Source organism: Nannospalax galili, unplaced genomic scaffold (genome assembly GCF_000622305.1).
Source record: "Nannospalax galili isolate Female #2095 unplaced genomic scaffold, S.galili_v1.0 scaffold83, whole genome shotgun sequence".
Taxonomy (NCBI): domain Eukaryota; kingdom Metazoa; phylum Chordata; class Mammalia; order Rodentia; family Spalacidae; genus Nannospalax; species Nannospalax galili.
The window spans coordinates 7,030,508-7,056,543 of record NW_008352659.1 but is presented as its reverse complement, the minus strand read 5'-3'; the positions used below and the strand labels follow the sequence as shown (position 1 = coordinate 7,056,543).

At 39.5% G+C, this 26,036-nt stretch overlaps 1 protein-coding gene and 1 pseudogene across 2 annotated transcripts in view; both read left to right on the top strand.

Annotated features, from left to right (window-relative positions):
- The window catches only part of Vcl (vinculin), a 105,565-nt gene that overhangs the window by 37,605 nt on the left and 41,924 nt on the right, over nt 1–26,036 (top strand). For both annotated transcript variants that reach the window (XM_008849910.3, XM_008849911.3), the window contains exons 2-6: nt 3,845–3,915; nt 18,989–19,139; nt 19,531–19,639; nt 21,991–22,113; nt 25,373–25,533. In XM_008849910.3, the coding sequence (XP_008848132.1) occupies nt 3,845–3,915; nt 18,989–19,139; nt 19,531–19,639; nt 21,991–22,113; nt 25,373–25,533 (615 nt within the window). The remainder of the gene's footprint in view (nt 1–3,844; nt 3,916–18,988; nt 19,140–19,530; nt 19,640–21,990; nt 22,114–25,372; nt 25,534–26,036) is intronic.
- On the top strand, nt 10,511–10,658 carry LOC115067125 (annotated as a pseudogene).

The window sequence follows — 26,036 nt, the reverse complement described above, 5'->3', positions numbered from 1 at the left end:
AAAAAAAAAAAAAAAAGTTAAATGGCTAAGTAGGATTAAGAGGCTATCCAGGTTTAAAGAAATTTCACATTTCTAAGATAGGGTCTCCTTGTAGCGGTAGATGGCCTGGAACTCACTATGTAGACCAGGTTGGCCTTGAACTCAGATCCGCCTGACTCTGCCTTCAGAGTATTGGGATTAAAGGTGTACACCACCACTCCTGGCAACAATGGTGATTTTTAATTTACTTACTTCAATTTTATATTCATTTAATTTATTATTATTATTATTATTTGTGTGTGTATGTATGTATGTTTGTAAATATGGGTTTGCCTCTTATATGGTATATATGTGGAGGTCAGAGGATAACTTTAAAGTGTCAGTTTTCTTCCAGTGTGGGTTCTGGGACTCAAGAGGTCAGGGCTGTGCAGCTAGTACTTTCTTTCACCCACTGAACCATCATGTAGCCCAAGGGTGGTAATTTTGACATATAATTTCTGGGTGTGGTATTTACATGACTGCAATCCTAGCACTTAGAAGACAGAGTCAGAAGAATCTGGGTTTCAGGGTTATCGTCAGCTATATAGTGAATTAGAAGCTAGCCTGGGCTGCATGAGATGCTGTCTCAAAACCAAATAAAATGACATATAATTATAATTTTACATAGGAAATAACTACACCTAAATAACTTTGGGTAACATTTTGACATTATATATTCTATTTTATCTTTTATTTTTATCTACCTATCTATTTTTATTTTGAGACAGGGTCTCACTTTGTAGCCCTGGTTGCCCTGGAACTCACTGTTTATACCAAGCTGGCCTCAAACTCGCAGAGATCCACTTGCTTCTGCCTCCTGAGTTCTGGAGTTAAAGGCATGTGCCACTAAATGCATTTTTTTTTTTTTTTTTGGTCTTTTTGAGACAGGGTCTCTCTGTAGCCCCAGCTGGCCTGGAACTCACTATGTAGACCATGCTGGCCTCGAACTCACAGAGATCTGCCTGCCTCTGCCTCCCAAGTGCTGGGACTATAGGCATGAGCCACCATTCCTGGCTCACTAAATGCATCTTAATTTTTTTTTTTTTGAGACAATGGCTTTCTATGTACCTTTAGCTGGCCTTGAACTCAGTGTGAAGCCCAGACTGGCTTCAAATTCATGGTAATCCTCTTGCCTCAGCCTTCCAACTGCTGGGATTACAGGCATGCATTGTTCCTCCTGACCTTTTAATATTTATTTATTTTCATTGTTTATTTTGTGTATGTATATGTGTGTTCATGTATGGGCAGATCTGTATGTCTGCAAGTTCATGTGCATGTGTGTGCATGGATCTTCCTGTCTCTACCTCCCTGGTACTGGGATTACAAGCATGTACCACCACTACTGGATTTTTATATGGGTCTAGGGAATCAAACTGTCTTCATGCTTTCATGGCAAGTACTTTACCAACTAAGCTGCTCCTCTAGCCCTATTTTTATTTTTATTTATCATGGTTGTTTTGTTTGTTTGGTTTGTTTCTTTGAGACAGGGTCTCATCCTGTAGCCCAGGCGTTCCTGGAACTCAGTATGTAGCCCAGGCTGTCTTCAAATCCATGGTGATCTTCCTTTACCTAGCTGAGTGATGGGATTATTGGTGTGAGCCACCACGCCTGGCTTCATATTAACAAATTATAAAAATAAAAAATTTTGACTTTTTTAGAGACAAGGTTTCATTACATAGCTTTGGTTGGCCTGGAACTTGCTATATAGACTAAGTTAACCAGGAACTCACAGAGATCCACTAGCCTCTCTCTGCCTCCTAAGTGCTGGCGTTAAAGTTGTGTGTCTCCATACCTGGTTCCAAAATTAAATAAAAAAAAATTTTTTTCTGAGCTGGAGATCGAGCCCAGGGCCTATATGTATTAGACTAGTGCTCTACCATTGAGCTACATCTACAGCCCTGTTTTTTGTTCTTAAATGGGCTTGATATATAGCCAGGCTAGCCTGAACTCACTATGTAGCTAGCCCTGGTTGTCATCTTACTTGTTATCCTCCTGACTTTGCTTCCTGAGTGTTGAGATTATAGGCATGAACAACCACATCTAGCTGTATTCCTTCTTTCAAATGAAATATATCATTGTATTTTCCCATTGTTTTAATAGCCTCCATAGTACTCAGACTAAAGATATGTCTTAATTTGCTTAACTGTTTCTCTTTATTAGATATGTTATTTGAAAAGTGCTTTAGCTGTTATGAATAACATCATAGTGAGTACTTTTGTGAATATTGTCATCACATTTGGTATTATTTCTTGGCTATAGTCTTTTTTTTATGTTTGCTAATACAGAGAAGGAAATGACTTTCAAAAGTGACTGTACAAGTTTACATTGCCACCTGCAGAGTGTAAACTATTCCATTGTTGACATTAAATATTATATATTATTTCTTAAGTTGTTTTGTAATTATTGAAAAACATGTTTTCAGGTTTTAAAAATAATTTTTTGGTTACTAGTGAAGTTGCACGTTTTCTTATTTGGTTCTAAGTATCAGAGTCATAATTTCTTTTTTTTAATGTTTTTTTATTCTTTATGTGTATGAATGTTTTATATGCATGTGTTTAAGTGAACTACATGCGTGCAGTGCCCATGGAGGTTAGAAGAGGGCATCAGATCCCTTGGAACTGCCATGTGGGTGCTGAGAACAGCAGCCTGTGCTCTTAACTGCTGAGCCATCTCTTTAGCCACCACAGAGTCATAATTTATTGGACTATTTTCCCCAATTACACACACACACACACACACACACATAACCTTTTTTATTTTTTGTCTTTTTGAGACAGGGTCTCTTTGTGGCCCCAGCTGGCCCAGAATGCACTATGTAGACCAGACTGGCCTTGAACTCACAGAAATCTACCTGCCTCTGCCTCCCAAGCGCTGGGACTACAGGTGTGCGCCACCACGCCTGACTTGAATTAATTAATTAATTAATTAATTAATTATTCATTCATTTATTTACTTATTTATTTTGTCTATCACGTACATATTTTCAACAAATTTTTCTTTCACTTTTCTCAATGATTACTCCCGAGGGAAAGGTGCCCCGTGCGAAATAAATCTGTATCCTGCTGAGAAATCCATCTGTGCCTCGGTGCCTCCTCCATCCATCCGCTCGCTCTCTCCCACTCTCTACCTATCAACTCTAGCATTGTGTTTGTATCTTTGTTTTCTATTTTGTGGAAGCATATTATGGGAGCGGTCTTTTTTTTTGTTTTTTGGTCTTTTTGAGACAGGGTCTCCTTGTAGCCCCAGCTGTCCTGGAACTCACCTGTAGACCAGGCTGGCCTTGAACTCAGAAAGATCCACCTGTCTCTGCCTCCCAGCTACCACTCCCAGCTTGGAACAATCTTTTTTTAGATGGGGTTTGAGACAGGTGCTGCTCTAGGACTTACTGTGTAGATAAGGGTGACCTTGAATTCATCATCCTCTTTATTCCACTGACTAAGTACTGGGATTATAGCAGTAGCTGTTTGGTACTGTGACTGGCTTGAGAAATCTTTTTTTTTTTTGGTCTTTTTGAGACAGGGTCTCCCTGTAGCCACAGCTGTCCTGGAACTCACTATGTAGACTAGACTGGCCTTGAACTCACAGAGATCCACCTGCCTCTGCCTCCCCAGTGCTGGGATTAAAGGCGTGCGCCACCACATGTCTCTAACTGGCTTAGTGCTGTCTGTGTAGTCCAGGCTGGCCTTATATTTGTAGTAATCCTCCTGCTTCAGCCTCTTGAACCCTAGGATTACAGGCATGTGCCACTGTTTCTGGCTTGATTATGTCTTACTAAGTTCATAAACATATGAGAATTTATATCTGACTTGTGCTTTTCCTCTTGTAGGTTGGAAAAGAGACTGTTCAAACCACTGAGGATCAGATTTTGAAGAGAGATATGCCACCAGCATTTATTAAGTGAGTAACCAAACTATTTGTGGCTAAACAGAACATTCTTGTTAGAAAAGAAAAAGTAATTGATCCAAGAGCTACCTTTTTTTTTGGTCTTTTTGAGACAGTGTCTCCCTGTAGCCCCAGCTGGCCTGGAACTTGCTATGTATACCAGGCTGGCCTCAAACTCACAGAGATCCACCTGCCTCTTCTTTTACCATGGGTTCTGCAGATTAAACTCAGATAGTTAGGCATGTGCGCAAGTGCCTTTTACCCCACTGAGCCAGCTTCCTAGCCTTCTGTTTTATTTTTTGAGACAGGGTCTCTCACTGAATGTGGGGCTCACTGATTTGGTTAGCCTGGGTGGCCAGTGAACCACAGGGATCCTCCTATTTCTGCTTCCTCAGTACTGGGATTACAGGTATGTGGGGCTGGGGTTCTGAACTTAAGTCTTTGGTTATGTGCAGCAAGCGCTTTATTGCTGGGATCATCTCTCTAGTCCCCTACTTTTGATTCTAGTTGGTATGACAACTTTTTCTCTTTTGTTAGGCATTTAAGGCAAGTCCCAAGTAAAAAATGCTGATGAAAGGAAAAACCAAAAAAGTAGATTTTGTAGTAGTCAGTAACAATAAGATTGCTTAAGAAAAAATACACACACAACAAAATCCTCTTTGGAGATTTGAATAGGCACTTTAAAAGAGAGGTAATCCAAATGGCCAGTAAATGTACAAAAATATTATTGGGGACTGGAGAGATGGCTCACTTTGTAAAGTGATTGCTGTGTAAGCATTGGAACCTGAGTTCAGATCCCCAGCATTCATGTAAAAACCAGGGACAGCAGCACGCATCTTTAACCCCACTGTTGTGGAGGCAGAAATAGGTGGATCCTGGGAGTCTGCTGGCTGGCCAGTCTAGCAGGAATGGCAGTTGCAGGTTCAGTGAGAGCCCCTGCCCTCAAAAACTAGGGTGGAGAGTGACAGAAGACACTTGATGGTAACCTCTGGCCTTCATATGTGCATCATGGGTAAGTGCACCCATCCTTATGCATGCACAGAGTACTCTATCTCATTAATTATTAGAGAAGTGCAAATTATTGTAAACCTTGCAATTCATAGCGATGATACCACTTGTTTATAAAAGATGTGAAATGGCTGGGCGTGGTGGCGCATGCCTGTAGTCCCAGCACTTGGGAGTCAGAGACAGGTGGATCCCTGTGAGTTCAAGGCCAGTCTGGTCTACATAGTGAGTTCCAGGACAACTGGGGCTACAGGGAAACCCTCTCTCAAAAAGAATTAAAAAAAAAAAAGAAAAAAAAAAGATGTGAAACAATGTAATATGAATTGGTAGAGCCACTTTAGAAGGCATTTTGGCATTAGTAAAATAGAAGATAGACAAAGTCATTCTTAGGGATGTATGTTCTTTAGAGACACTCATGCACATACACATATTAAAAAAAAAAACATAACGGGGTACACGTGTGTATACATGCATATGGAGGCCAGACATTGACGATGAGTATCTTCATTAACTACTCCAACTTACTTTTTGATGCAGGAGTCTTTGACTGACATGAGTCTCACTAGTTTGTCTAGACTGGTGCTGTAAGCCTGAAATCCCAGCTACCTGGGATGATGTGGCAGGAGACTCCAAGTTCCCAGTCAGCCTGGGCAACTTGGTGAGACCTATTCTCACCAAAATAAAAAGTTCAAAGGTCGGGGATGTAAAAATGTGAGAGAGTCCTTAACTTAATTGCTAGTACTGAAAAAAATTGAGTATTGTTTTATAATGATCCCATTGGTCCATCTATAGTAGAATGAATAAAATAGTCATAGAAATTGGTATATTAATTAGTAATAAAAGGAATAAGAATGAGGTGTGGTGGCACACGCCTTTAGTCCCAGCACTTGGGAGGCAGAGGCAGGCAGATCTCTGTGAGTTCAAGGCTAGCCTGGTCTACATAGCGAGTTCCAGGCCAGGAGGGGCTACAGGGAGACACTGTCTCAAAAAGACAAAAGAAAAAAAAAGGCTGATTCTTGTTATGTTTATTTTATTTTGATTTTTAAAAAAAATTTTATTATTAGCTGGGCGTGGTGGTGCACGCCTTTAATCTCAGCACTCAGGAAGCAGAGGCAGGTGGATCTCTGTGAGTTCAAGTCCAGCCTGGTCTCCATAGTGAGTCCCAGGCCAGCTGGGGCTGCAGGCAGACCCTGTCTCAAAAAGACCAAAAAAAAATTTTTTTTATTATTTTAATTTTATGTGTACGAGTGTATTGGGTACATGTATGTGAGTGCACCTGTGTCATGCAATGCCACAGAGGTCAGAAGATGGCTTCGAATTCCCCTGCAACTGGAGTTAAGGACGGTTCGTAGCCACCATGTAGGTGCTGGGAATTGATTCTAGGTCCTCTGCAAGAGCAGTCAGTGCTCTTAACCATGAGCCATCTTCAGCACCTTTATTTTGATTTTTAAAAAGGCACGAGGTGGTGGAGAGATGGCTCAGCCTTTAAGAGTACTGGTACTGCTCTTTCAGAGGACCTGAGTTTGATTCCCAGCACTCACATCAGGTAGCTCACAGCAATCTGTAACTCCAGTCCAGAGGGATCCAGTGCCTCTGGCCTCTGTGAGCGCCTGCACTCATGGGCATATACCATCTTCAAAGAGTGCATCTCAAAAATAATTGAGGGAAATGATAGAATTATCATTCTGTACACCTTCCCCCTATATACATAATTAAAAATAATAAAAATAAAATTTAAAAAAAGAGTGCATCTCAAAAATAATTGAGGGAAATGATAGAATAGTTCAGTTATTTATAATGAATAAGCATTTAAAACTATAAACTGTTACTTAGGGGTAACTGTTTTATATGGTAAAAGAGTAGTATCTCTGGGAGGAGGGTGCTTTTTATTTTTTGTTTTTTGAGACAAAGTCTTACTGTTTAGCTCCAGCTGGCCTGGAACTTGCAGCAATCCACCTGCCTCTGCCTCCCAAGTTCTGGGATTAAAGACATGCACCACTACACTTGGCAATGGTGTTTATTATACTCAGACCGCACATGGAGCTTCTAAAATGGTAATGATGCTCTATTTCTTAAGTAATGATTTATATGGGTGGTTATTTTATAATTATACATATATAGTATAATAATTTTAAGAGTAATATACTGTTGTCAGTTAAGCATATAATTATTATATTTACCTTACGTTTAAAATATAACTCTAGCCAGTGTGGTGGCACATGCCTGTAGTCCCAGCTACTTGAGAGGCTGAGGAATGAGGATCTCTTGCCCAGAATTTCAAGACTGGCTTGTTCAACATAGTATGACCCCTATCTTAACAAAGAAATAAACAAACAAACAAACAAACAAACAAATAAACACAGCGTTAGCTTGTGCCAGGCTGTGCTTAGTACCCGAAAGGTACAGACCCTGAGGAGACCACAGGCAGTTTCAGTGTCAGGTGGGTAGTTTGTAAAGTCTTACAAAACATTTCTTTCAATCTTAACTTCTTAATTATGAATATCATTTGATTGATGACTGAATTCTGTCAGGAAAATCATTTCGGCTCATCCCCAGAGATACGCTCTTGAACTATGCAGTGTTTCCTCACAGGCTTCCTTGGGGACTTAGAAAAATTAAAGAGGGATATGCCTTAGTTGTGGTAAAATCTTCAAAATTGTAGGTAACTTTAAAACAAAAGTTCATGGGGGCTGGTGAGATAGTTCAGTGGTTAAGCGCACTAACCGCTCTTGCAGAGGACCTGGGTTTGGTTCCCAGCACTCACATGGTGGTGAACAACCATCTGAAACTCCAGTTCCAGGCAATCTGATGCCCTCTTCTGACCTCCATGGGCACTGCATGACATGGATGAATTTACATACATGCAGGCAATATACCCATACACACAAAATGTAAAAATAATAAATATATTTTTTAAAAAGTTCATGAAGCGTGGCACAGTGGCACACCTGTAATTTCAGACTGAGATCAAGAGTTCAGTGCCATTCATGATTACACAGCAAGTTTGAGGCCAACCTAAGCTCACAAGACTTTATCTAAAAACAGTCACACACTATGAAAAAACTTCTTAGGGCTGGTGAGATGGCTCAGTGGGTAGAGGCACTTACTGCCATTCTGACACCTGAATTTGATCTCCTGAGTTTGTTTCCTAGAGCTCACATTGTAGAGGGAGAGAATAGACTCCTTCCAGTTGTCATCTGACCTACACACGCATGCTGTGGCACGCCTGCTCATGCGCACAGACTCAATTCACACAGACACTGACAAATAATATGTGTAATTAAAAGAAAACAACCCAAACTTAATAGATCACCCTTGGTGGTAACTAGGGAGGTAACCCCTTACTCTGGCAATTGCCAATTAAAAACTATAATCCTGCCGTTCTTGTATAAACTTTATTGCAGAGTAGCCTCATAGCCCTAGTTGATGAGGAGAATCCAAATCAATAAATGTGGAAGGAATGACAGAATGAGATCATCATTGTGTGTATTTTAGTGAAACAGTTGGCTCATGTAAGGCTAATCTGTAGTTGACACTGTTCAGAGGTTTGAGCTTTTATTGTACAATGGGATAGAAACCTTGGTCTCACTGAGGAATCTGGGAAAACTGAAAAATTTACTGAACAGTTTATTTAAAAAGTGTATAACTTAATTAGCCATACTGTGAAATGTTACTTTAGCTTAAAGTGTAAACAAGATGACTGTGGTTGTCAAATCCAGAGGCAAGTAAATATTCTGCAATTTAAAACACGATGGTTCTTTTTTGTTTTTCTTGCTTTTCTTTAGAATGTAAGTGAAGCAGAAAATAGTAGCTGTCTTGACTTTGAAGGGGAAGGGACAGCGAGGGAAACAGATGGAAGCAATTAAATCCTTGGAACTGTTGAGTAGGATGTTCTTTGGGGCTGTTTGGTGTTTAGACATTTCCAGGGCAGGACTGAACTAAGATTCCTCAAGTTTGCTTCTTCAGAGTTTTCTAAATAGTGACTACTTCTTAGGCAGCATAAAGGAAGAAAATACATTTTAGAAATTTGTGTTAGAGCCATCTCCTAGAATATTAGGATGACAGGGTTACAGAAAACAGAAGATTCTTGGCCTGTGGATAGATTTATACCCGAACCATCTCATATATATATATATAAAGATTTTTTTGTGGGGGAAGGATATAATATTTTCTGGATTTAGGAGGGCTCAAAAATCATGGACTGTTTGTGAGACTGGCAGTTCAGTGACTATCAAAGAGTGGGTTTAATATCAGTTAAAAGTGACTCACAGGTTGAACATTCCTAATCCCCAAATTCAAAATCCAAAAAGACAAAGAAACATTTCTGATCCAAAGCATTTTAGATAGGGGATGTTCAACCTGTATTTAAGGATTTATTTATCTTTAAAACTTTTTTTTTTCATTTGTCTTTTTGAAACAGGGTCTCCCTGTAGCCCCAACTGGCCTAATTCACTATGTAGACCAGGCTGGCCTCGAACTCACAGAGATCTGCCTGCCTCTGCCTCCCAAGTGCTGGGATTAAAGGCATGTGCCACCATGCCTGGCTTTATCTTTATGTGTACAAATGTTGTTCCTGCATAAATGTATGTACATGCACTATGTGTGTGTAGGGTGCCTACAAAGGCCAGAAGATGGTGTTGGATCTCCTGCAACTGGAGTTACAGGTGATTGTTAGCCACCATGTGGGTGCTGGGAGCCGAACCCAGGTCCTCTGCAAGAGCAGTCATGCTCTTAACCCCTGAGCCTTCTCTCCAGCCCCAATATTCCTCCTTGTGAAAGAACCTTTGGAACATAGAACAGGATTTGCATTGTCATGGGAAGGCTTTCTTGTGGGTAGAGCAAAAGTTATCTCTGATTGCTCTGGAAATTAAAGTTCATAGCTTACTTAGTTTACCCAAGATTGCAGTAATAGCCACATGGATGCACATGAGATATGTATTACTTAGTGCCCTGATCTTCATAAACTTCAGGAGAGCAGCAGCCATGATGTGCCATTAAGATATTAGACTCACCCCATGAGAAGTCATTTGTCCTTTAGAAGCTGTCGGCAGGCATGTCAGTTCTTATATTCCATATTTACATTTTTTATTACCAGTCATCAGCCAGCTGAGCAGTAATTTATATTTATATATAGCTGATTGATTAATGGTCTAGAGACATTCACTGGTTATTTATTTGTTGCCTTTTATTTGTCTAGCATGTTTAGAGTAGAATAGAATATCAATTTTTTTTAATGTATCTTTTTTGTTGAGTTTTTGTGCATTTCATTAAATAGATCTTAATCAAATTTAGATCTCCTCCCCCATCTGTACCCCCCAAACCTCCTCTCCCACCTAACTTCATGCATTCTGTTGTATATGTTAAGGCCAGCCCAGTCAAGCATTTGTACCCTCTGTCCGTCAGTGAGAGTTCATCTGCTGGAGTCTAGTCACCCTATGTAGAGTCACTACCTTAAAGAAAATCTACTCTCCCTCACCCCTAGAATATCAGTTCTTACTAGTATACAGTGAAAGATAATTGCTAAACAGTATTATAAATAATTTAATAATTTAATAGTAATAATGTACATAGTTTACTAATATTTGAAAAAAAAAAAACAAATTGAATACTTACCTAGCAGGGGGATACCGTGATCAAGGTTGTTTTCCCAAAGTAAGGCTTATCCATTGCACTCCAGATGTGAGTTCCCCAAATGTGGGAAATTTGACTACATAATTGTGGTAGTGGGGACTACATAAATGTGCTGTTCCCCCATAGTTTAAAAAAAAAGAAAAGAAACTGGCCAAGAGGTAGAAACAGGTGGGGCTTAAATGCTCATTTATTATGCTTTGTTTACAGGAAGAGAAATGAGTGGAATTAGTTATTATGCCTAGAAATTGCACAGTTCCACACACATGCTTATATGTTGGGATATGTCATCTATGTGAGTTTTCTTTTTGTTTTTGCTTTTCTTTGTTAGACGGTAGTCTCGTGTAGCTTATCTGGCCTCAAATTCAAGATTCTCTAGCCTCAGCTTCCCGAGCAGCTGGGATTACAGGTTTATTTTCCTGTGTACCATATGGAAAAACAAAAAGTGGACACTGCTGCTGTAGAGACTTTTCTGTTTTTAAAGAACTTTTGAGTTAAAAAGCTATGATACAAACTGACTTCATCAATTGGATGTAGAGAAAGAAGCATCACTGTAGGCAGGCGTAGTAAAGAGAAGCTTCATGTAGAAAGTGAGCCTTGAGAGGGTAGACGAAGGGAGAAGGCTGCCTACTATGGGTAAATGAGAGGCATAAGCATGGGAGCTGTGAGGAGGGGACCAAGAAGCAAGGAAGGCAGTTCCTGGGCCCTGTCTTAAGAGAGTGTTTGGTACCTGTGTATCCAGAGTCATCACTTCTGAGGTGGTCCTGTGGTTTGAACTCTGAAAAGGGCACAGGGCACATTGTCTGCTGGCAGGCAAATGTTGGTTGCATTTAGGACTAAAGTGTCACGTTTTGCTTGGGTACTGCTCTAAGCAGTCTGCTAGGAACTGTCAGAGCTTGGATTGATTTACAAACTTGGATTACTTTAGAAACATTGGAATGTGTAGGTCTATTGAATAAAAGGATGTTCTAATAACACAGTGTGAAAGGGTGAACTTTGACTTCATGATTACCATTAATCATACCTCCTGGGGAAGTACCTTGTTTTAACACTTAAATTTTATCAGGTAAGCATAATTTTGACACATAATCTGTGAGGCTTTAACATAACTTATATTCATATATAAAGAAGAAATTTTTTTTTTGTTTTTTGAGACAGGTTCTCTCTGTAGCCTCAGCTGGCCTGGAATTCACAGAGCTCCTCCTGCCTCTTTCTCCCAAATGCTGGGACTAAAGGCATGAGCCGCTACACCCTGAGTAATATGTATTTTTATACCCATTTTGGAGTAAAAAGTACTTAGAATTTTGTTTGTTTAGAGTTAATTTTTTGGAGGGGGTGTTGTTGAGACAAGGTCTCCCTGTAGTCCCAGCTGGCCTGGAACTCACTGTATAGACCAAGCTGGCCTTGAATTCACAGAGATCCGCCTGCTTCTGCCTCCGAAGTGCTGGGACTACAGGAGTGGGCTACCACGCCTGGCCTAGAGTTAATTTTTTTTTAATCATACCATTCAATGCCCTTTTTTGCCCGAGGCTAATGTGTGCTTGTAATGTTTCAGATTTTTTTAAATTAATTTTTTATAATCTTGAGGTTTTGTGATCCTTACCATTGCTATTATGAGAAGATTTTTGTCTCAAACTGGCTGACCAAGTTTTTAAGATAATCATTCACATCTGCCAGCTGCCGCACTGCATTTTTGACCTAGAGCAAGCACTCAGACTTTAAATAGATCACCTTTGGACTTGCAACATTAAACATACTTGTGTACTACTGTTTTGCACTGACTTCCTTAAATGATTGGTGAGGCTTTGAATCTTCTTGATAATAAACTGAGTTTTATTAATTTACAGAAGAGTTTTAAACAGTCTGACATGGACTAAATCTTTGGTTTACTTTACGCCACATGATTAAGAAATAAGCAATAAGCAAACAGGGCTGGAGAGATGGCTCAGCAGTTAAGAGCACTGGCTCCCTTGAGGAGGACCTGGGCTCCATTCCCAACAACCACATGGTAGCTAACAGTCACCTGTAACTCCAGTTCCAGGGAATCCAACGCCTTCTGGCCTCCATGGGCATTGCACACACATGGTGTATGTACATGCTGTTAAAACATTAGTACACATTAAAAAAAAAAAGAAATAAGCAAATAAAACTTTAGATGTACTGCTTGTGTTTCCATTGTCTGCAGAGTAATTAAAAAGAACTGAAAAGAACTCATTGGGCTAAAGAAACTCATTTATTGAATATCTGTTACCAGTCAAGGTATATAAACATATTTCATTTTATAATGTAATTCTGAGAATATCAATTTTAAGATACTGCCCATTTAAAACCCTTTGATGCTGGGTCTCATGTAGTCTAGGCTGGTCTTGAACAGGAACAGGTTATATAGCAGAGGCTGGCCTAAAATCCTGATCCTCCTCCTAAGACTACAGGTATGTTACCACAATATCCAGCAGTAAATCCATTTTATAAATAAAAAACTAAAGACTGACAAACTTAATCATTCAAGGATTTTCAGCTCCTTTGGTGGCATGACAGCTGTCCTTATTGGAGATTTCATGGTTTTTAAGTGCTTGCTCTTTCTATACTCTGACCTTCCAGAAAGCCTCACCCATTAGGTGGTACTAGCTTTGTACCACTTTTAGAGGATAGTAATTTATACTTTCCCCAAGTATTTTCAAAAAAAAAAAGAAGAAGAAGAAAAGCAAAGTTCAGATGTAATTTGTGATGCACTGCTGTGTTTTAACATTTTTTATTTTATTATTTTTATTATTATTGTGTGTGCATGTGCGTGCGCGTGTGCTTGTTTAGGGGAGAAAGATATAATTTTAGCTTTGTTGTCTTAATATACATGTTCTAGCAAACAAGGTTTGTTTATTATTGTTGCCTTTAAAGGGTTCTGGTTGATTTCAATGATTTATAGTAGTAAAAAAACAAACAACTTTACCCTTCAGCTTTACTGAGATATAATTGATAAAAGCTTTCATTTTGGGTATACATAAGCTGTTCCTATACCATTAGTTTGGCCTTGCTATGAATAAGGCCACTTTGCACTGTTGTTGTTCTTAAGAGTTGGGACAGGGAAAGGAATACTTTATGGATGAGGTCTGTAAGATCTTACCGTTAGAGCACAAGGTCGGAATAGCATTATCATGCCCCATATGATAGGGTAAGTTTGTAATGTGCACTTGCTCTTGAACTAGATTAAAGTATATCATTGTACTCTGTGTTCCCTACTCCTTTCTAAAAACTGCCTCTATGCCTGTGGCCTTCACTCAGGTTTCTAGATGACTAATAACTGAGGATCCCTGACCTTTCAAAATGGCAACTGTCGGATGAAAAGCATATTAACTCTTACTGGGATGCCACACATGAGTCTATTTCTGTTGTTTTTAAAATAAAATTTGAAGTCTGGCCTTGTGCCACAATACCAGTCCTCTGGAGGCCAGGGCAGGAGGATTACAAAGGAGAGGAAAGGAGGGAGGGCGGAAGGAAGAGAGAGAAAGAAAGAGAGCGAGGTCTACTGGAAAAAGAACTCAAAGTGATACTGTGAAAAGAATCATCTTTATGAATAGCACCGAGCTTGAACGGGAGAACAGTTCAGTGGTGGAGTGTATGACTACCATGCACGAGGCCCTGGGTTTGATAACTGAAAAAAATCAGCTTAAATTTAAATGTCTTGGTTAGTGGTAATTAAAATTACCTTGAACTGAGACGTTTGGAAACTTCCTTTATGCTACCTTATATGATTTGGTAGTTCTAGGAAGGAAAGATTTGGATTTAGTTAGTCATGAGTGAGCATATTTAGGAATTCTGTGAGACTGTCATTGGTCTGTTTGATTTCAAGTCTAAGCATTTTCTGATACTTTAGGTTGAGGACTGGAAGGCATAGAGAAGCTTAACCTTTACTAGCTGACTGTTTTAAAGTATCTAGATACTATTAGTATATATTCAGTATGTAAAATTATTTAGGAAACTAACCATATTCCTAGTCATTCTCTCACATTCAGATTTCTATTTTAAAGTATAAGATTACTTTAAGAGGAAAGGCAGACAGAATGCTTAAATAAAAATCACATTTTCCACTGACAAAGATGAACTCCTTCTTGTGTGTGATTGCTGGTTAGTCATAGTGGGATTTGTTTGGCTTTTATAAATCCCATTAAATTTTAAAGTACAAATCAGATACTTTATTGTAGAAAAAAAATGGTATATGTCTATCCTGGCCCTATCATTTTACCACACAAGGGAACCATTAGTGGAAAGTCGATTTGATTCTTGCAAACCTTTTCCATTTCATTTTCGTCCTGTTCTGCCCAAGTTATTTTCCTCCAGAACAGTATTCCTAGCATTTTCTTTCTTTCTTTCTTTCTTTCTTTCTTTCTTTCTTTCTTTCTTTCTTTCTTTCTTTCTTTCTTTCTTTCTTTCTTTCTTTCTTTCTTTCTTTCTTTCTTTCTTTCTTTCTTTCTTTCTTTCTTTCTTTCTTTCTTTCTTTCTTTCTTTCTTTCTTTCTTTCTTTCTTTCTTTCTTTCTTTCTTTCTTTCTTTCTTTCTTTCTTTCTTTCTTTCTTTCTTTCTTTCTTTCTTTCTTTCTTTCTTTCTTTCTTTCTTTCTTTCTTTCTTTCTTTCTTTCTTTCTTTCTTTCTTTCTTTCTTTCTTTCTTTCTTTCTTTCTTTCTTTCTTTCTTTCTTTCTTTCTTTCTTTCTTTCTTTCTTTTTTTAAGACAGCGTCTCCCTGTAGCCCCAGCTGGCCTGGAACTTACTATGTAGACCAGGTTGGCCTTGAGCTCACAGAGATCCAACTGTGTCTGCCTCCCAACTGCTGGGAGGCAGTTAAAGGTGTATACCACCACACCCATTCTTATTCCTAGCATTTTAAAAATTGGTTTTTTTCAAGTTGGGTGAAGTGGCCCATGCCTTGAATCCCAGCACAGAGGCAGAGGCAGGCGGAGCTCTGTGAGTTCAAGGTCAGCTTGGTCTACATAGTGAATTTCAGGCCAACTGGGGCTACAGGGAGACCCTGTCTCAAAAAAAAAAATTTTTTTTTTCAAATTTGAAAATTGTATATATAGTAACTAGATCTTTGTGATTAGTTTGTAGCACAGGAGTTGCATTCCCTGATGCTTTTAATTTCATCAAGGGTGAAATTCCCTGGAAGTAAAACCAACTTTGGGACTACTTAATGATTTCTTGCTGGACATGGTGATACATGCCTGTAAACCCAGCTCAGGGAGGCTGAGGCAGGAGTATCAGCAGTTGGAGGCCAGCCTGAGCTACATAGGAAGTTCAAGGCCAGTGTGGACTACATGGTGAGACTCTGTCTCAAAAAATGCAAAAGAAATAAATAATGATTTCTTTGGCCAAATAATTTTATGTTTTCACTTCTTGGTAAAAATTCATTCATGAAATAGTTACTGAGTATTTATTTTGTGTCAGGCATTATATTCTGTGAATACATTAATAGACAAGATGAATGAGCTTGTTAGCGTTGCTGAACTTTTTGAGGTCTACATAGTGAGTTCCAGACCAGCTGGGGCTACAGGAGACCCTGTCTCAAAAAAACGAAAAAAAAAAAAAAAAAAAGAAAAACAAACAAACAAACAAAAAAACAAACAAAAACTGAACTGAGAAAAGTGTGATAAATTCTAAGGGAACATATAAGACATGATGATGACTTGAAAGAAGAGGCATTTTAAACAGAATAAGAAGGGGATTGAGCAAAGGGAAGAAGGAAGAAGAGCAGGTGCTTGAGATAGAGCAAAAGGCTGTGTAAAAATCCTGAAGCATGCCAGGAGTAGTGGCATACACCTTTAATCCCAGTACTCGGGAGGCAGATCTCTGTGAATTCAAGGCCAGCCTGGTCTACGTAGTGAGTTCCAGGACAGCTGGGGCTACAGGGAGACCCTGTCTCAAAAAGACCAAAAAAAAAAAACAGAAAACAAACCACACCAAAAACCTGAAGCACGAGATCAGTGGGCTTCAATTCATGCTGGTCAGTGAGTGAGTGAGTGTTCCTATAGTTCTTTTGAAATATTTCTCTTGGACATTTTTCCTTTATGTGTATGAGTGTTTTGCATGCATGCATATTAGTGCACAGAGACCAGAAGAGGGCATCAGATCCCCTGGAACTGGAAGGTTGTAGCCACTATGGGTGCTGGTAATCAAACCTGAGTCCTTTCAAGAACAGCCAGTGCTGTTAACTACTGAGCCATCTCTCCAGCTCCTTTCTTGAACATTTTTGAGTTTTCATTTAAATATTTAATTTAAAAAATTTTCATTTTATTTATTTTTGTGTTGGGGAGCACATGTCAGGACATACATGTGTAGGTCAGAGGTCAATTTATGAGAGTGTTTGTTTGCTCTTTTCACCATGTGGATCCTAGGGATCGAACTCTATTGGTCAGACTTGACATCAGGTGCCTCTAACCTATGAGCTATCTTGCCAACCCATTCACCTTATTTTTTAATTTATTTACTTTGTTGGGGGGGTGGTCTTTTTGAAACAGGGTCTCCCTTAGCCCCAGCTGGCCTCCAACTCACAGAGATCCGCCTGCCTCTGCCTCTCAAGTGCTGGGATTAAAAGTGTGTGCCACAATGCCTGGCTATTTACATTTTTTTGAGTCAGGGTCTTACTGTTTTGGCCTGGAACTTGCTGTGTAACAATGTAAATTTATTTACATTTTTTTGAGTCAGGGTCTTACTGTTTGGCTTGGAACTTGCTGTGTGAACAGGCTGGCCTCACTCATAGAAATCCACCTCCCTCTGCCTCCTGAGTGCTGGGATTAAAAGTATATGCCACCATGCCTGGCAACCTTATTTTGAGACAGGGTTTCTTTTTTGGGGTGCAGCGGGGAGAGAAGGGTTTATTCTATCTTACATCTCCCAGGTTACAGTTCAGCAGTGAGGGAAGTCATGGCAGAAACTCAGGGCAGGGACCTGGAGACAGGAGCTAAAATATAACCCATGGAGAAGTGCTACTTAGTGGCTTACTCCCCTGGTCTATGCTCAGCCTGCTTTTTTTTTTTTTTTTTTTTTCCTACTCATTATTTTTAATAGTTTTAGAAAGTTCACTTCTCCTGTATATATCATCTATATTACATTTCCTTTTTCTTTTCTTTTCTTTTTTTTTTAGAAGCATTTCATTACAGCTTTAGCATATTTAGTAACACATTCCCAAGCAAGGATACATCTCTTTCAAAGGTGGCTGTAAATTTTTAGGTTCACAGTTGAATTAATACAGTCATACAATTTTGAACTAGTATAAACCCAAGACAGGGTTTCTTATTGGGCTCGGAGCTCACTGATTAGGCTACGCTGGCTAACCAAAGAGATTGCAAAATTCTTCTGTCTCTGCTTCCTCATGCTGGGATTATAGATATATGCCACCTTTTTTTGTGGGGGCTGGGGATCTGAATTCATGTCTTTATGCTTGAGTGGCAAGTATTTTACCAAGGGAACCATCTCCCCAGCCTGCTCATTTAAATACTTTAAAGTTGTAAACTGAATAAGTTAGAAAGTATGCACTTTCTGCCATACTGCATATTATATGTTTTAAATATAGTTTGATGCAAATTTAACTCATTTATAGAAACTATCTTGTATAATCATTGATGATCCTTTTACAATCATTGTCTGGGCAGCCAAATTAGGTCCAGCAATGCTGGTTTGGAAACTCAAGATCTTCCTGCTGAGCTTTCCCAGTTGTAAGATTTTTGGGTGTGTACCACCACGGCTTTCAGGTTCACTTTTTTAAGTTTTAACTCTGTCACTTATCTTTTAGAGATAAATATTTAAGAAAATAAAGCGTTTTATTTATTTATATACTTACCATTTGTTGAGCTTTTCATTCTTTTGTGTAAATTTCTTAAACATTATTTTTATTTTATGTGTACGAGTGTATTGCTTGCATGTATGTGAGTGCACTTTCCCCTGGAACTGGAGTTAAGGACGGTTCGTAGCCCCCGTGCGGGTGCTGGGAATCAAACCTGGGTCCTCTGAAAGAGCAGTTAGTGCTCTTAACCGCTGAACCATCTCTCCAGCCCCATAAATTCGTACTTGTATCAGGCATCATTTGCTTCTTTATCATTTATTAGAACATAGATCTGCTAGTGCTGAATTACTTCAGTTTTTACATGTCTGAAGAGGTATGTTTCCTTCAATTTTTGAAGTACGTTTTCACTGGATATAGATTTTAGACTGACAGTTTCTTTCTTTTTTTTTTTTTTTTTTGGTCTTTTTGAGACAGGGTCTCCCTGTAGCCCCAGCTGTCCTGGAACTCACTATGTAGACCAGGCTGGCCTTGAACTCACAGAGATCTGCCTGTGCCTGTCTCTTCCTCCTGAGTGCTGGGACAAAAGGCGTGTGTCACCATGCCGGGAGCATTTACTTTCTTTACATTTATGTATGATAATTTATGTTTGCTTCTTCTAAGGAGTTAACCCATTTTCTTGCCCCTAGGGTTGAGAATGCTTGCACCAAACTTGTTCAGGCAGCCCAGATGCTTCAGTCAGACCCTTACTCCGTGCCTGCTCGAGATTACCTCATTGATGGGTCAAGGGGCATCCTCTCTGGCACATCAGATCTACTTCTTACGTTTGATGAGGCTGAGGTAGGCAATCTGAGGCCCATGAAGACCTTGCCTAGACAGAAGTGTAGTTTTAGACTTACTTTATTTGGATGTGTATGTGTCTTTGTGCATGCATGCCATGTGTGTGCAGGTGCCCTTGGAGATCTGAAGACAGTGTCAGTTCCCAGTGAGCTGGAGTTAAGGCAGTTGTGAACTGTCCAATGTGGGTGCTGGGAACCAAACTTAGGTCCTCTGGAAGAGTAGCAAGTGTTCTTAACTACTGAGCCACCTCTCCAGCCTCCAAAGCCTAGTTTTAAAGATAATGGAACACTGGATATTTTTAGGGTTCTGGACTGTTAAAAGAGCTACATCTTTATAGTGCCATTTTCAATGTACTGTTCACTAATGTGACTTAATCCTCATATATTTTCAGGTTCGTAAAATTATTAGAGTTTGCAAAGGAATTTTGGAATATCTCACAGTGGCAGAGGTGGTGGAGACTATGGAAGATTTGGTTACTTACACAAAGAATCTTGGGCCAGGTTAGTCAAAACCAGTTTTTATAATAAAAGTTTTTATTATGAATTGACCATGTTGGTTCAAGAGGAAAGTTACCCTTCTCTTATGTTTTGCAGAAAATAGGTGATGGTGCATTGGGCATTTTGGCGTCTCTACTCTCTTAATGGAGCTGGGTTTCTACTGGGGATGTCATTGTCTCTGAAACCTGTATCTGCTTTCTATACATTCTGACCCTGTCAAAAGTATTAAACCATGGCATTGTAAATGCTGCTGGAGGATGTGGGAAATACTTTTCTGTTACTGTAATGCTGAAGGCCACCCTCAGTCCTGACCTCTCCTTTCCACATTACACGGCATTCCTTCAGCATTCCTGCCAGCTAGCCTGTAGCTCTTCATGACTTCCTAGCTTGCTAATTAGCCCACCTACTCTTAGGGATTTGTGCCCTAGCCCAAAACTGCATAATATAATCAGATTTGAAGGGGAGAGAAGTAACCTGGTTAAATCTTACTTTGAAATGACTGTTTAGGCAACTGAGTATTGCATATTCAAAATCTACTTATACTAGCTTTGATCTTACAGGCATAACATGACCCCTAAGAGACCTTGATGTGTGAATAAGATTTATGAAAAGATATAGGTGTTTAACCTGAAATTAATTGCCCTATGAATTATTTTTTAATTGAAATGTTGTTCTTAACAGTATCTTTCTGAGGGTCCGATGTAGTTGTTATTTTGTAAACTTATACATTCTCTGAGTCATCATTGAAGATCGCCTGTAAATGACATTCTTTGTTGGCTGTAGAGGTATGCTGGGGTAGTGGTGCTGTGTTGGATGCTGCTAGAGATTAACCCAGGGCTTTATGCATGCTTGAGCAAGTCCTTTAGCCTAGACCTGTGTTCTCATTCTTATAACACAGGATAAAAGAGTTTTTTTTTCCTCAAGTAACTTTAAGCAAAACTTAACAAAAATGAGCCATGCGTTGGCTGGGCACACCTTTAATCCTAGAGGCAGGGATCTCTGTGAGATCAAGGCCACTTGAGGAGCCTGGTCTACATAGCGAGTTCCAAGTCAGTTGGGGCTACAGGGAGACCCTGTCTCAAAAAACAAACAACAAAATGAACCTACTTGGGGTGAAGCAGAGGCAGCCCTACCCTTTCTGCCTCTCCTTGGTCTTGATGATCTGTGAAACTACTTAAGAAATCCTAGTTAGGGGAAAAAAAATCCTAGGCGTAATATGAAAATCTAAAGCTTAAAAAGTAATCACAGCCGGGCATGGTGGTGCACGCCTGTAGTCCCAGCGCTTGGGAGGCAGAGGCAGGTGGATCTCTGAGTTCAAGGCCAACTTGGTCTACACAGTGAGTTCCAGGACAGCTGGGGCTACAGGGAGACCCTGTCTCAAAAAGACCGAAAAAAAAAAAAAAAAGTAATCTTATAGTTAGTAAGATGACTCAGCTGTTAAAGGTGCTTGCAGCTAAGCCTGATAAACCACATGGTAGGAGAGAACTGATCTCAAGTTACCCTCTTACATATACACTGTGGGGAATTATGTCCCACATATATATACATACATAAATAAATGTAATTTTTAAAAAATCGCATAGCACTTTTGAATAATAACCAAAGTAAACAAAAAAGTGCTAGGAGATTGGTTCTAAAACACCAAATGCTTTTGAAAACTGCCATCACTGTACTTTTTATAACATTTCTATTTTTGTTTCTGATTTTAAAAGTAGTGTATACTTATTTTGGATCAATTTGAAAAGTACAAAAAATACTAAGGTAAAAATAAAACACAAGGTCTTTGAGATGACTCAGCAGGCAAAAGCTTGGTTACTTTAGTTCAAGCCCCAGAACCCACGTCGTGGTGGAAGGAGAGAACCATCTCCTGAAAGTTGCCCTCTGACCTCCATCCATATGTATGCCACAATGCCTATGCACCCTCCCCCATACACAAAATATATAATGTTAAAATAAAACCCAAAACATCATTATCGTTCTTAAAGCTTTGCAGTTATTAGATTCCGCATGAGCCCTTCCTCAATTCTTACATAGCACAGTAGCCAGATCTGCGGTATGAAAACTGTATGTATAGTAGTCTGGAAAATATTCTCCCCCTTGTGAATGAGTTATTTGTTCCAGCTTTAATATTTGTGAATGTATTTCTATCAGACATGGAAATTATCACATTTAGAGTTTTCTTTTAATAAATTACCTTCATTTAATGTTGCATAAATGCTGGAGTTTAGTTAGTGTCTGTCTTTAAATAAATGGACAGTCGTTTTGGCTTTTTTTAGTAGTTCACAATGGATTTAGGCTGAAAAAGCCTGATTCCGGCTTGTTTACTACTCATCCTACACTTCCTTGTGCCTTAGGAATGACCAAGATGGCTAAGATGATTGATGAGAGACAGCAGGAGTTGACTCACCAGGAACACCGGGTGATGCTGGTGAACTCAATGAACACGGTGAAAGAGCTGCTTCCTGTCCTCATTTCAGGTATTTCCTGCTTGTCTGTGCAGAGAGAAAAAGGTTTTAATGTGTTCTAAACGCGGAGATTTGTGGCTGTGGTACATGTCCTTCAGGCATGCTTGTTTGCTTGCTGTGTTGGGGCTTGAACCCAGGACCTAGCATATACTATGTGTAAGTGCTGTACCTTTGGGCTAAAACCCAGGCCTAGAAATACACTTTTGGGCCAACTGTTTTATGTAGCAAAAGTTGTTGGGAAATGGTTTCTTTCTAATTTTCTAATCTGGATAATTTAATACGGTATTAACTAGTTTTTGCTTTTAAATTTTAATTTTTTAGTGGGAAGGTAACTTTATCTTTATTTTTAAGATATTTTTACGTGGGGCTGGAGAGATGGCTCAGTGGTTAAGAGCACTGAGTGCTCTTGCAGAGGACCTGGGTTCAATTCCCAGCACCTACGTGGTGGCTAAGAACCACCCTTAACTCCAGTTCCAGAGGAATCCGAAGCCCTCTTCTGACCTCTGTGGTATTGCACAACACGAGTGCACTCATATACATACAGGCAAATACACTCATACACATAAAATAAAAATAATAAATAATTGGGGTTGGGGATTTAGCTCAGTGATAGAGAACTTGCCTAGCAAGCTCAAGGCCCTGGGTTCGGTCCTCAGCTCTGGAAAAAAATAAAAATAAAAATAAATAAAATATTTTAAAAAATATTTTTACTTATTGTTTTCATTTTATGTGTGTGAGTGTATTGCTTACATGTATGTTAAGTGCTTCTGTGTTAGGCATTGCCTGCAGAGATCAGAAGAGGGTGTCAGATTCCCTGGAACTGGAGTTATGGAAGGTTGTTAGCCACCATGTGGGTGCTGGGATTTGAACCTGGTTCCTCTGCAAGAGCAGCCAGTGCTAAGCCATCTTTCCAGCCCTGGGAAGATAATAACTTTTATTTTTAAAATTATTATTATTATTATTATTATTATTATTATTGATCTTTTTGAGACAGTGTCTCCCTGAAGCCCCAGCTGGCCTGGAACTTGCTATGTAGACCAGGCTGGCCTCGAACTCAGAAATCTGCCTGCCTCTGCCTCCCAAGTGCTGGGACTAAAGGCGTGTGCCACCATGCCTGGCATGTATGGCTGTTTTGCTTACATGTATGTGAGTGCACCATGTAGATCAGAAGAGGGTGTTGGATCCCGTGGAACTGGAGTTACAGATGGTTGTTAGCTGCCATATGGGTACTAGGATCTGAACCTGAGTCCTCTGTAAGAGCAGACAGTACTCTTAGCCACTGAGCCATCTCTCCAGCCCCAATAATCTCTTTCTAGTGTTCTATATTATTATTCTTATTTTTTCTTTACTTTGAGGGTTAGAAAGTCACTGCTGGGGATGGAGAGATAACTCAGCAGCTAAGAGCACTTGCTGCTCTTACAGAGGATATGAGCTTGGTTCCCAGCCCCATGGAGGATACTCACAACTAGCTGCCTGTAACTCCAGCTCTGAGGCAACCCAGTGTTCTTTTCTGGCCTCAGTCAGCATTCCCACACATATGGCATACATTCACACAGACACACATACACATATCTTAAAGAAATTTTTTTTTTTGGTCTTTTTGAGACAGGGTCTCCCTGTAGCCTCAGCTGCCCTGGAACTCACTATGTAGACAAGGCTGGGCTTGAACTCTGCCTGTCTCTGCACCACTAAAGGCGTGTGCCACCATGTCTGGTGGTTTCTTTTTTATTTTATGTCTGTGAATATTTTGCCTTCATGCATTGCATTCATTGTCATGCAATGCCCACAGAGGCCAGAAGAGGGTGTTGGGTCCCCTGGAACTGGAGTTAAGGACAGCTGTTAGCTGTGATGTGGGTGCTTGGAATCGAACCTCTGGAAGAGCAGCCAATGCTCTTAACTGCTGAGACATCTCTCCAGTCCCTGTTTTGGTTCCTTGTGACAGTCTCAATATACAGCATAGGCTATCTTCAAATATATTGTGTAGTCTAGGCTGGCCTTAATTCTAGGTGATCCCTCTGCCTCAGCCCTTCCTCACTGGCCCCTGAGTGCTGGGATTACAAGAGTGCACTCACTGCCTTGCCCAGCTAGGAGGACTTCTTATAACCTGCTGTTCAGATCAGGAACGAAGAGCTACCCAGTTTCAGATGATGAGAAACTGCCGATCATACTGCACTGGGAAGACACACTGATGACTTCTACAGTGGTGAAGGGCAAGGATTCAGTTAAGGAAATTTTTTTTTTTGGTCTTTTTGAGACAGGGTCTCCCTATAGCCCCAGCTGGCCTGGAACTCACTATGTAGACCAGGATGACCTTGAACTTGTAGAGATCCACCTGCCTCTGCCTCCCAAGTGCTGGTATTAAGGGTGTGTGCCACCGTGCCTGGCAGAAAAAAAATTAAATTAATTAATTAATTTTGGATTTATTTTTATTTTATGTATATGAGTGTTTTGCCTGCCTGTATGGTAAGCCTGCGGAGGCCTGAAGAGGTTGTCAGATTGCCTAGAACTGGAGTTACAGTTGTTAGCTTCCATGTGGGTGCTGGGAATTGAACATGGGCCCTCTTAACCTCTGAACCATCTCTCCAGCCCCCGTACACATATCTTAAAAAATTTTTTTTTTCAATTAAAGTTTTGTTTTTTTTAAAAAAAAAAGAAAAAAAAAAGAACAAAGAAAAGAAAGTTACTTGTATATGTTAAAGGAAGTCCTGGCTGGAAGATACACTGAGTTCTTCAAGGCACAACATGGTACTGGGAGCAGTAGGGCATTCTACAGTGCACTGATAGTGTTAGTGTGCAGGATGATAATGGTTTTAGAGGCTATTAGGTATGCTGTGATTATAGGTCATCTTTGTATGTTAAATTAGTTTTCTAATCATGTTGTGGTAATGTTTTGTACCTTGAGTTTTCTTTGCAAAGAAATTTGATGATAATGAAACTATGTGGCAGATTTTTGCTCTTTGTTTTATATATTCTTTTTGAGGCCAGAGAAGACCAAAATAGGTGTTCAAAGTATAAAACACCATCTTTGACTATTATTAAACAATGAGATTAAATTCCAGACTGGTAAAATGGGTCAGTGACTAAAGACAATTGCCAGCAAGCCTGACTACCTGAGTTTAATTCCTTGCATCCAGCCACGTGCTAGAAGAGAACTGAGCCCTTCAATTTGTCCTCTGACTTTCACATGTGCACACATACAAAATACATACATATAATAAAAAAATTTAAAGATTAAATTCTAAGATTAGTTTTTGATCTTTTATTTTCATAGCTATGAAGATATTTGTAACAACTAAAAACTCAAAAAACCAAGGAATAGAAGAGGCTTTGAAAAATCGGAATTTTACTGTTGAGAAGATGAGTGCTGAAATTAATGAGATCATTCGTGTATTACAACTCACCTCTTGGGATGAAGATGCCTGGGCCAGCAAGGCAAGTCTTATTAGAAAAGAAATATGCAAAACTCAAATCTGTCCCCCTGAGGGATTTTGATTGCCACCTGCCTTATATTGTATTTTGTAATTATGTGTAATTTAAGAATACTCAGATATTGTGAAAACAATTTCTTCCTCACTTATATCATGGGTTATTTGATACCTTTACAAATTACTTTTGTTCCATGGAAGAATAAATAGGTATATAGGGTGAATATTGGTAGAAGGCTGAGGTATGTACACCTCCCTTCTCATTGGTTGGACTGGTGGAGGACTTATGTATGGTATTTCCCTGTGCCATACCATAGGGAATCCCTGCCTTTTATATGGGTGACTGATGCCAGGTGACTAAGAAAGACTGAGAATATGGCTATAATTATGAACTTTAAGAAAAATTTGTCCTTAGCTAACCTTTGATCCAGAGGAATATACAGAGGAAACTCTTGATATTTTTAGATATGTTGCTTGATCATTCTGTTTTTCCCTAAGGGAAATTTACTT